Raw genomic sequence first — 12,035 nt, 5'->3', positions numbered from 1 at the left:
AAATTCCAAGAGTTGGATAATTCCTATTGAAGATAAATACATGATGCACTTGACGGAAAATACCTGGTCATTATGTGATTTGTCTCCTGTGATGTAGGCCATTGGTACAAGTGGATGTATAATAAAACATAAGTTGAATGGTTGTCTTCGTCGCAACAAGGTAAGTCTTATTGCGAAGGGTTATGCTTAGCAAAAGGACATTAATTATGAAGAAACTTCTGCTTCCACTTGTCATATGATTACTATTTGTTTCATTACTGCATTGACAACATATTTTGAATGGGGTGTACATTAATTGACGAGCATTGAAAACTTATTTTTTGATTGGTGACTTGTATAAGGAAGCATATGCAATGCAAGCTCATGGACTTTTCAAGGACAAGAAAAGAAAGTGTAAAGATACCAAATAGTATTATATGGCTTGAAGCAATCTTCTCGTGCTTGGTATGAGAAGATCTATAATTACTTGACAATTTGTGGCTTTCAAAATAGTCTAATTAAAAGCACTTTGTATGTAAGGCATGCGTATGATGTATGTTATCGTTTTTGGATATGTGGAGAATTTATCGCTCACTATTCCAAATAAGATACATATAAGTTAATTTAAGGTTGACTTGAATGGCACATTTGAGACGTAAAATTTGGGGCTTTTGCACATCATCTTGGCATTTAATTTAAGTAGTGTGATGAGGGTATTACATTATTTTAAACAAAGTACAAGCAAACTTTGAAACTTTGAAAAGCAACTATAAACTGCATTATTACAAACCAATTGCCACTCCTATGAAAATAGGTTTGAGATCTTGAGCAAACGTTCTACTCTACCAATGTTGTTGGTTTCCTCATTTACGTGTGCAATACAAGGACAGATATTCAGTTTGTAGTCTGAAAAGGGAGCAAATTAATGCATAGCATAAGGTCTAAGCATTGGCAAGCTCTAAAGAGGATCTATTGCTTCTCGAGTGACTACATCTTGGATTGTCTCATCCCAAGTGGAACATTGCCGCCAAGGTTACATGCTCTTTTGGATTCAAATTAGGGAGTGGCTATGACGCACAAGTGCTACAAGTAGTTTTTGTTTCATGCTCAATAGCTCATGCTTGTTTTGGTTAAGCAAGAGACAACCTATTGTGACCTCGTCTAGTTGTAGGAGTGATCATGTTTTAGACTTTTCTATACTCTTATGTGCTAGCTCTCATTACCACCACTTCTAGAGAAAATTGGTTGCTATGTACATGGACGCGATATGTATGGATACATTTAGCATTGTGCAGGCATTTTTTTCCCCCACTAAGGCTTGTTTATGTGCTTTATATATACACCCATCATTCTAAACCTATCTTTTCTTGTATTCATACACTTAGAAAAATATATTTTTTGTTGTCACTTCAATTTTTTCTCTCCATCTTCAAACTATCTTTACATTACTACAACCCTACCTTCGACATTAACCACCTACTAACTTTCTCACTTTGTACCACCAAACTTGATAGTAATTTTGTCAACTCTAAGATACACCAAAGGAGGAGCTTCTTCTCTAGTCTATTGTAGACAAGGCTATAAAATTGCACTATTGTTGATTCTCTCTCACAAGCACAACATACACATACAAGTATTAACTTCACTCTTAAGCGAAGCTTTGTGACTGAATTAATGTTGTAGAGAGCTCATCTCTTCACACCATGGTCACTCATCTCTTCACACGATTTGACTATATACATTTAGAAATAAGCATTGATATATTTCCACTTTAATAGGGAAATAACATTATAAGAATTAAAGAAATCGCTTGGTAAGTACCCAAAAAATACCTCTAATTCAAATTGAATAAAAATATGCATATACATTCGAAATGTCATGACTTCCAAAGCATGTCTTTCGAAAGAATAGATAACCTTTCAAAGCCTAACACTATCTAGACAATGGACTCATTGAGGATTATTATAATGAGAGGAATGTGCTACACATGAGGGGAGAGAAGTGTATTTGGAGAAGCATGGTCTCATGTACAAGAGGGTCATTCGGTGCATGGATGTGACTAAATCTATGGGCATGGATGGATCATACCATAAATGGATTGATCTTGTGGTAGAAATTCATCCTTCCAAGTTGTAACATTGCAAAAAAAATTAGCATTCTAATACATCTCTGCAGGCACACGCTTATGTTAAAAAGGACATTCAATGTTGACAAATACAAAATATACTGAAAATTCTATTTTTTAACTCAAAACTGTTTTTGGAAACGATAATGTTATTTGTTTAAATTCATGTCAATGGTACATCAAAGCAAATAACATATTGGCAAGGGCATCTCCTTGAAAAAGATGTCAAAAGTTACAACTTTGAAGACTAGAAACAAAAAAATATGGGTACCCGTTGCATGGCTAGTTCGTGCCTTGGACAAACACGAAACTGTTTTGGGGAAGCCAATGGCAGATGGAAGTCTTGCCAGGCTCGACATTCAGCACTTGGAAGGCAATGTGGGAAGGGTTCCAGTAGCTAGTGTCCATATGACAAATGGCTGGCATGTGGGCAACATGACCATCGGCAAGCTTCACAGACACATCGATCAGCTCCGAAGTTTTTGTCATGTGGCAACTGTACAGCAATGATGGAAACTTCATGTCATGGCATGAGGCCACCCTGCTGCCCTTCGAGCTTACCACCTTCACATCAATCACTTGCGCCTCCTGCATTGCGACAGCCCCCGGCGCATATACAACCGCTTTGTGTCCAACTGCCTTCGCTATAAAGCTCACCATGCCCTCTCCTGAGGTAAGACAAGCCTTCAGCTCATGCTCAGACTTGTATGCACAGTGAGCAAGAGTATCCACCATATCAAATTCCATATCTGATCCTTTCGCAACACCATAGAATTCTGCTAGCGCCTGCTTGTTGCCCTCATTCAACTTTGGCAATGCTTTGGCCAGAGAATGGGGGAGAAACCTCAGCCCTTTGAGATCATTTGAAGTGTCTGGGAGCTGCACCACTTTGCCTACTGTTAGGGAATCCTGGGCGAAGAAAATGCTGGAGCTCAATTGCACCGCAGATGCTGTCGAGCGAGAGGCACCGTGCTGTCGGCAACGCAAGACACCGTATTCGTAGAAGAAGAATGGGGGGACGCAGACCCGGGGTTGGACACCAGGGGGGAGACCAGTTATAGGTGTAGTTATAGGTGTAGATATAGGTGTAGCTTTCTGGGAGCAGTAAATCCCTGCGGAGGAGCAAAAACCACTTTGAGAGGCCTTTAGAGTACCTGCTTTGAGCTGAGTAAGGTAGTGGCGAGTGAGGCGGGCCGACAAGGGAGAGGCCAGCTTCTGGAGGGCGTCTGGGATGCTGGTGAGGGGGAGCTCATGGTGCCAAAAGGAGGACAAGCTTGAGGCCTTGGCTACAGGGAGGAGAGCCAGCTGCAGATGTGATAAAAATGCTCATGTTGAGTACATTCAGCAGAAAAGAGGATAGAAAATAGCGGGTTTAACTCTACAATTAGCAAACCACATAAGTATACAACATGTGGAGAGAGAGAGAGAGAGAGTAACTCACCAGAGCAGCCGCCAAGACGAAGTGGGCCGCCAGAAGGCATTGCAGGATGCTGAGCTTGCGGAGGCCAGCCATGGCGCCAGCAAGCAGAGCGAGCTCAGTGATGAAGGCTGCGAGCTGGCTAGTGGCACTGTGTGGACATACGCCAACAAGAGCAGTTATTATACAAGAGAGCTGATGGTCAAAAAAATATACAAGTGTATGAGGTAGGTAAAGAGCGTGCGGAGGAAAGTTGCTTTAAGAGGGAGCTCTGGATGCAGGTAGCGGTCTCTTTCAGTCTTTACGCCTCCAAGGCTCCAAGTTTCCAGTGCAGTACTGCGTATTACGTAAGCCTGCAGGTCTGCGCCAGCATGCTGGCGGGCGCCATCTCTCTCCGCTCCAGACTCTCCGGCCGGTATGGCCGATTGTGCAAGGCGCAGCCCTTGCCGACATCTCCCGGCCGCTCCCAATCCAGCAGCCGCGACCAGGTGGCAAGTGAGAATTCGAGGAAGTTGTAGATAATATGTCATGAGCAGCCAGTGAGGTAGTTACACGTGACGCAAAAATTTGTGGAATTGCTTGGCACTGCGTGGACACTCTCTCTCTCTCTCAGACTCTCTGCAGTCTGGAGACTCTGCACTGCGTGGACTCTCTCTCTCTCTCTCTCTCTCTCTCTCTCTATCATCTATGATCTATGTAGTATAGAGTATGAGTCTGGACTCTGGGGCTCGGGCTGGCTGACACATATGCAGCCACACCTGTAAAATTGGAAACATACATGAATCAGGACTCGGGAGGTTTTATCCCTCGGACTGTCGGACAAGACAAGAGGGGATTAATTCGGTGATGTCCTAATGCCTGCCCAGCGATGGAGACATCAGGGATTTAGCCTTGTAAGTTGTTCCTACCCTCAATTTTCAAAGCTCATTCATGGCCAACAGCTCATAGAATTTATGGGCTTTGGCTATCTAGTATCATCTTTGTATCTTGGAACAGTGACCTAATTCATTCATGAGAAGGGCATTGCTCCGGAAAGTTGGCAAGCCTACATACGAGAAATTTAAGAGGTATATGAACTAAATTCAAAGGTATTACACTTAATTTCTCTAAATTTTGTAGGTTCTCTCATTCAAATTCAAAATTTGTTGGTGGGGTTGCACTATTAAACCTAGGTGTTTTTCCCAGCTATGGAGAAGAGTGATTTAATGTCACATCTAATATAATTCAAGTTAAGAATTCTAGCCTAATTCATTCATCAAAAGGGTGCTTAAGCCTAGCCAGAGTAACTCTGGATTTTGAAAGACTCTTTAAAAAAATAAAATGGAGAGATTTGTAGTTTTGATTTCTACTACAGCTAGCAAAGATTATATTAGAAAACAAAAAGGAGTAATATTGCTAAGCTAAAAGGAAATACAACAAGAAAAATTACAAGAAATTACTTGGCCTACCCAAAGAGTAGAGATTCACTGTTAACTACTCTTTTCAGTCGGCGATCCCAAGGGAAAAGCGATCGTGTTAACTAGCAACAAATTTGTTTGGGCTTGGCTAATTAATCTCACTTTTTAAAGAAAACAATTTGATTGGTGAATGACATGTGAATCACTCACAATACAAAGCAAATGTGTAAAAGCATTGATAAAAAATTCATTAGAGTGAAGATCTGATCAAATTCATGAAGCATAAAGGCAAGGAGAATGGAACAAGTCTATTTGGGATGGTGACAACTTGCAAAGCTAGTAGTGTGTATAGTGGGGCCTCTTGAGATTAGTTGGTAATCATGGCTAAATTTACTTTCTTCCATTCTTCAACTCAAGACTTGAAAGTCCTCGTCACTATATGGCACGGCTCTGGTCAGGGGGGATCTAGGGCCCAAATTTGGGGGCGCGAGGCAGCTTTGTTCTCGATCGTCGGATCATGCAGTGAACTAGGGGTGAACTTGGGGCAAAAATGGCGCCCTGTGTTCACCCCTAGTTCACCCGCCTCGCGGGGTGTGGGTTGAATCTGAGACGTCTCGTTTGCCACACGAATGCCCTACCACCACATTAGCGCGCGTCGCTGTCCATGTTGGCATGGCACATGATCATACCCTAGTTTAGCCGCCCCTAGTTCACCCTTAGTTCACCCCCAGTTCACCCACCCCCAGCTTACTCACCCCTAGTTCACCGTTAGTTCATCACCCCCAGTTCACCCACCCCTAGTTCACCCCTAGTTCACTACGTGATCTGACGACTAAGATTAAAGCCGTCTCACGCCCTCAAATTTGAGCCCTAGACCCCCCTGGCCAGAGCCGTGTCATATAGTGCTTGAAAGTTTTTGATTGGCTAAATTAGATATTGGTTCAATGAAGGTTCAATATTGAAGCAGTGAGTATGTAGATATGATTTTGGACGCGTTTGTTAATTTGGGGGGAATCACATGGCAAGTTGACAAGGTGAATGACAATAAAGTGAGGGTATGCCAATTTATTATTGGCTTGTCCCAAGGTAGCATTGCTTTGCCTTTTTGGCTTTTTTGCTATAACTCCAACACTTTAATGTTATTCCAAGAAATTTTTACTATTGATAGAAATAAAACTATCATTGATATGACTGCAGAAAAGTTATTATCTTTATTCTGTCTCTCTCCTTGTCAGTGTGATGCATCTTGTGATTTATGTATATAATGTATAAAGGCAAGCCTTTTTAGGCTCGCTGAGAGCCCGGGGGAATCACTCTATATACAAAACGGGACGCCACCTGCGAGCGAAAAACTTTGATAAAACCCCTATATACGACTCATATTAGGGAATATGAACTCCCTTTCTACGCTTATATAATATCAACGAAGAAAACTATCATACCCCTATCTTATATATAAAGAGTGTGTAGCATAATGGTTGGCAATGTACTAAGGAACCACTTCTATTAATAACTAGATGTATCCTCAATGTGTCTTAGTTTGACTTTCAAACTATGTGCCCAATCAGCTTGCACTGGCTACTTGTCCAATTTTGACCCATCTAAATTACTTTAAAAACATGGCTATAAAAGTTGTGTTAGGTTCTCCGTGTAAACTTGCATCTATACAAACTCTTTACAGCTTTCATCCCTTCACAATTAAACTATAATCACAAAACAAGCAATTGATACAGAGCAGTGTTAGTTCTTACATGTATCTTTGTAGCTAATAACTCACATGTTCGGGAGCAAACTCTTTTGGGAAGCCATGGTTTTGAGCCTTCCTCTCATTTTTCCCTTTCCTCACTTCTCTCCCCCCCCTCCCCAATATGATACCCCCCTCCTTTATTTTTAAGCTTGGGAGATAAATTGTTGGGGGCCTGCCCCTAACTTATAAACTTATGTAGCTTGTAAAAAAAATCCCCTCCCCTGCACTTACGTGATGCGGTAAGTTTTTCATGGTGAATCCCCCGGGGCTGAGAGAGAGAGAGAGAGAGATATGCTTCTTGCACGTGGCCATTTTTGCCACCATCCATTAGCGAATTTGGGAGGTCGTTTGGAGGGCCTTATTGAGGAGAGAGAAAAGGAGGCGCATCCAATGAACAGCAAACCAACGTAACGTAGAAATAGGAAGAAATAAATCAAAAAATGCAAAATAAAGAAAGAACCTGAGGTAAAACCTTGTTTTTACGACGTTAAGGGTATCTATATGTGGGCCTAGGGTCTGAATGTAGTTATGGTACTGAAAGACAGCTACGATATTGTATCAATATCCCGCCACCAAAAGCTCTTCTTCCATTAACAAAACGTTCAAAACTGAATTTCCCTCCATTGGAAGCAAGTTCACGCTTTCTTCTACCATGCAGAAAGAGCAATGGTTTCTTCTTCTTCTTTTCACCCTAATAGCTCTAGGGGTTGTTGTGCTCTCTCCCCAGCCAGCCTCGCCATTAGTCTCCCAAGGAGACCAAGTAGCACCATAAGCTCTATCAATATCTCAAACTCCATCAATATAGATAGCCAATGGAAACAACAGATAATATACAAAGGTTCTTGGGTTCTTATGCAACCAAGAAGGAGAAAAAGATCCTCAACATCAAATCTATTTCGTTCAGCATGGAAAGCCGATGCTAGATTTCAAAGTGGAGGTGGGCAAGAAAACTGTTAAGGAAATTTTGGTACAACATATCTATAGTCACTCCGATGTGAAAGTTTTGGTACAACATGTCTATAGTCATTCCGATGTGATTGCTAATGGCGGAGATGTCTCATTGGCTTATCATCCTCGATGTAACTATGAGTGTGTTCATAGCCTTTCATCTCTATTCTTACTTTTAGGCCTTGCTGTTCTCTTTATTTCTTTCTTCTTTTGAAGAGGTAGAATAATATTAATAGAGCAAGATCAATTTCGCATAAGTTCTTCATTCGCTTCATAGTTAGACTAGGTCTCTATTACATTTTGTGTTGTTGCAATTGCAGATGTCTATCCTTCATCATACAAGGAATGGGAGCCAGTGGAGTGTATTATAGGTCTCATCTCTGTAACCCACACTGACATTGGTATTTTACAGTATGATGAAAGAACTAGCGAGTCTTGCAAATGAGGGAATTTTCTTATATGAGCATTTCTACCGGTGCAACCAAAAAAATCAAAAAGGTAATCTGGTTAAACTCCCTCTCCCTACCAATTGGAGTTGTATTGACTGGCCAGTCTCGGCCACCACCATGCGTGAAGCTCTTAGAAGCAAGCTGTTTAGGGATGTGCAGAGGTCCTACAAAATTCAGTGCCCACTAAATTTGAAAAGATTGCTAATTTTTATCCTATAAGTTTTATTGTGGAACTATCTCACACCTGCCACATACATGTTGCAAATAGAATGCTTGTATGTAAATCTCTAGATGCTTGGTTCTATGACAAGCTGCTTGATAGAGGGTGGTATGTTAAAGAGGTGGATGGCATACATTGCAAGGTTGCACTGGACACTTTGGTGGCCAAGTACATGATCGGCACACGGTCCCTTCTCATCTCCTTCTGGTACTAGCGCTCTCAAATTGTTGCAGGCTACTCTAAGTTTATTCCTATTGATCAAGAGTCAGCAGGCTTGGAGAACAATGGTGTCATAGATGTGGAGGTATTCGAAAAAGAGCTCAACCTTGTGACAGTGGTCACAATAAGAGAGCAATGCAACCTTCTGCAACTTCGGCACGACATCATGGACGAGTTCATGGAGAACGATAATCAACCAGTACAGCATCGGTAAGCACCCGAGGCAAACTCCCCTATAGACCCTAGCAAAAAACATCCAACATCAGTGCGCACTAGGTTAAAAAAACCCTTTATATTCACATAGCCAACCCAAACAGAGGGCCTTACCAAGCATATGTGACAGTGATCAATGTACCATGGTAGTACCAAGTCAATCCCAATGCTATTTTATGAATAGTAAGCACCATCAGTCTGTCAGGTCTTTAACGACAGATTACTGCCTTGCCGAGCAAAGCGGCAACAATCCCAAATTTTTCCAAAAACCAGTGAATAATTAACGTAGAGCAACAAAGACTCTAAGTTTAAGCGGCAACAACTAATATGCCATACCCCAATTTCTAGATAACACCTATAATCAAAACCATAGGACTGTATTATGCCGAGCTTGCTAAAAACTGAAACCCAATAGTGGGGTCAAAGCTTTGCCAAATAACCATCAGCCATAAGCTATATACTTATCGACCAACCAACTTTGAACAAGTATTGCTATGCTAAGTAAAAAACCTCACAATGTGCCATACCATCAAACTTATAGAGCAACACCATACTAGTTATATTTCCATAAACAGTAGGTTTGCTACGAAAAAATATGATAACATGTAGAGTAGCCAACCTGCATTGTTTGTGTTGCAAGCTCCATATTTCATTGCAATATAGAAAAACACGGTCCCTTACGATTTATGCAAGCAAAAACACATACAAAGCTAAGTGAGGGGCAAAGATGGGCCCTCACCTCTTAAATAGAAGGAGGATGAAGGCCACCATTACTGTGTAGCGTGTAGAGTAATGAGTGAAGCGGCCGTCCTGGGGATCCGAGACAGCAAGGCCGCCTGTGATGCGGAATGCCAAGGTAAAAAACCATAGCACCTTCACGGCCAGTTTACAAAAGGCGGTATACCACTTTATTAGGCTTTTAGTATCACTTATGATTTATAAGGGCCATATCTCATGGTGGATACCCTATATAGTAAAACTAGGAAGCGTTAGTAAAATCCAGGATGTCAATGATGCTAGAAAATCTTATAGACAAGTAATACTGTGTGTGTGTGTGTGTAGTTGTTTTTATTTAAATAATAAGACATAAATGAACTTTAACATCCAAAAGACAGTTGGCTCTAGAGAAAGGGCAAAGATTAGTACAAAAACAACTCATTCTTAGAATTATCTTTGTACATAGTATATAATAGTGAGGCCTCATTCTAGTATACAATGATAGTAACCCATTAAAGAAGTACTTCCCAAGTAGTACAATGATAGTAACCCATTAAAGAAGTAATTCCAAAGTAGTACGAACCACTGTAATCATGGACAGACATTTGCTTCAAGCTTAAAAAATCCAAGAAAGGATAGAGTCCTCACCTGCATCCATTCAACCAAAACAACAATTACGTTAGTCTTGAATGCATTTTACAAGTGTAAACAAACTATATCAATTGTTATCCATGTCCAACTTACAACTTTTTTACTTTACACAAATGTCCAAAGTGTAAATGTATTTCAATTTGTGAAAACTTCATTAAGATTTGTAAAAAACCATAATCCCTTTGAATTATGGTAGCTATTATATGTGTGGTTTCTATATAACCCAATTTTTAATATTTTTTAAATAGTTATTTACATATGTATTATTTTGATCAAAAGGCCACCACTCCTTCTGATCAAGTGACTTAATACCACCATTAGTTCAAATTTCATTTTGTGCCTACTTCTCAATCATTTTCCATCAATATTTTACATAGCAATTATGTTATTCTTTTATTTAGTTAGACAAGTTTCCTAAACTTATTAAGTAAATGCGGTATATCTCTTTTTCACTTCCATCTTTAAAATCATTAGTGAAAACATAGTAACTTCTGTTTTTAGCTTTAGATAAATCCCTCAAAGAAAACCTCGTTCTATACTTTTTTGTCAGTTGCTTGGCTTACACGAAAAAGCACTCAGCAAAACAAATCAACTCCTCTAATTAAGTTTGAGTAAAATATTTCAAAATTGTACAATCTACTGTAGATAAGCCATGCCTTAAGTGAAAGAAGCCATGAAATCCATACTGTTTTAGTCATGGCATCTCCATCATGGTATGCAATGTAACTCATACTATATAGCACACTTTATCATCATTGTGACACCATGATTATGCTAGTAGCTCCTTAAAAAAACCTGTCATTAAAATGCAATCATAAGCTCGTCAAATTCAGCCCCTCTTTTTTAATAGTTATCACAACATTCCTAGTAAGTATGTAGCTATACCCTAAGTGTACATTGCCTAATATTGGCATTAGCGGCCTAACCCTGCAGAAAAAAATCCTAATTATTTTGAGTCAGTACGCGGAATACCGAGCACAAAACCAAGGCATGTGCATATTTCCATGCATGTACATGATGTAAATAGGTACTATCTAATGCCAATCACCCCAAACCAAAAGAGATGGAATTTTTTTTTTTGAAAATGCTAGTCCATGCCTTGGTGTATGGCAACCTATACCAGTGCAATCATACAATATGCCTTGCATGTGAAAACGGCCCATCATAAATCCATACAAACCCCCTTTTTTTAAGTTTCCTTTATGCTTAACGACAGAGTTCATTCAATTACTGTGAAAAGTCACCTGTGTTAAAAAATCAAAGATAAAACGGACATGTTTTCAATACATGGTTGCTAAATATCAAGCAAAATCATTTCTCTGTAAATCATATGAAAACCAGAACGCCATGTGCAAAAAAACCAGTAAAAAAAATTTATATACAAGGTGTGGACCTTAGAAGAGCCTTCTAAGCTCCAAGGTTATATAGTAGACAAGCTTCCAAAACAAATTTTCAATCTCTCTTTATACCAACACAAACACCATGCAAAGAGACTAAGTGAGGGGCTCAGGGCCAACCTCACCTTTATATAGAGGTTTGGTGGTGATGCAGACCAGCAGTATTGCAATCGGCTCCTTTCCCAAAGTGTAGGGCTTCGCACAGCAGCCATCTCCTTAGCCCCATAGGAGGAGTAAGAAGAGATGAAGAACATCATTATGTAGCATGTGGGTACACAAAGCTTCTATGTGTGGTCTACACTCTATGCGACAAGCATGAACAACTCAATATGGCTTCTAGCGACAGTCGCCTTGGCCCCATAGGGGGACTGAGTGGGAGAGAGGAGGTGAAGGGCATCATCATGCAACATGTGTGTGCATAGAGCTCCCATGTGTGTATAGATTGTAAGCGACAGGCATGAACACCTTAATAGACTCAAGATCATTAACTACAATACTCAGTGTTGTCCATTAGTGTATTATGGGGTATTGTTTTAGTTTTAATGCGCCTTTGAAA

General features: G+C 40.3%; 1 protein-coding gene across 1 annotated transcript; it reads right to left on the bottom strand.

Annotated features, from left to right (window-relative positions):
• Positions 1 to 2,235: 2,235 nt before the first annotated feature.
• On the bottom strand, positions 2,236 to 3,760 carry LOC147465549 (BURP domain-containing protein 6-like). The gene is made up of 2 exons (XM_086520558.1): positions 3,546 to 3,760; positions 2,236 to 3,409 (listed from the first exon to the last, which is right to left on the bottom strand). Exons 1-2 carry the CDS (start codon positions 3,615 to 3,617, stop codon positions 2,387 to 2,389), a joined length of 1,095 nt encoding a protein of 364 aa, XP_086376684.1. The 5' UTR covers positions 3,618 to 3,760; the 3' UTR covers positions 2,236 to 2,386.
• Positions 3,761 to 12,035: the final 8,275 nt, after the last annotated feature.

Source organism: Adiantum capillus-veneris, chromosome 1, assembly GCF_014529385.1.
Source record: "Adiantum capillus-veneris isolate H3 chromosome 1, ASM1452938v2, whole genome shotgun sequence".
Classification (NCBI taxonomy): domain Eukaryota; kingdom Viridiplantae; phylum Streptophyta; class Polypodiopsida; order Polypodiales; family Pteridaceae; genus Adiantum; species Adiantum capillus-veneris.
This window is presented reverse-complemented; position numbering and strand designations above follow the sequence as displayed.

Excerpts from the sequence above, each read along its gene's own strand:
- LOC147465549 (XM_086520558.1), bottom strand. The coding sequence starts at position 3,617 with ATGGCTGGCCTCCGCAAGCTCAGCATCCTGCAATGCCTTCTGGCGGCC. Across the intron at positions 3,410-3,545 it reads TCGTCTTGGCGGCTGCTCTG|CTGGCTCTCCTCCCTGTAGC; the intron begins GTGAGTTACTCT and ends TCACATCTGCAG.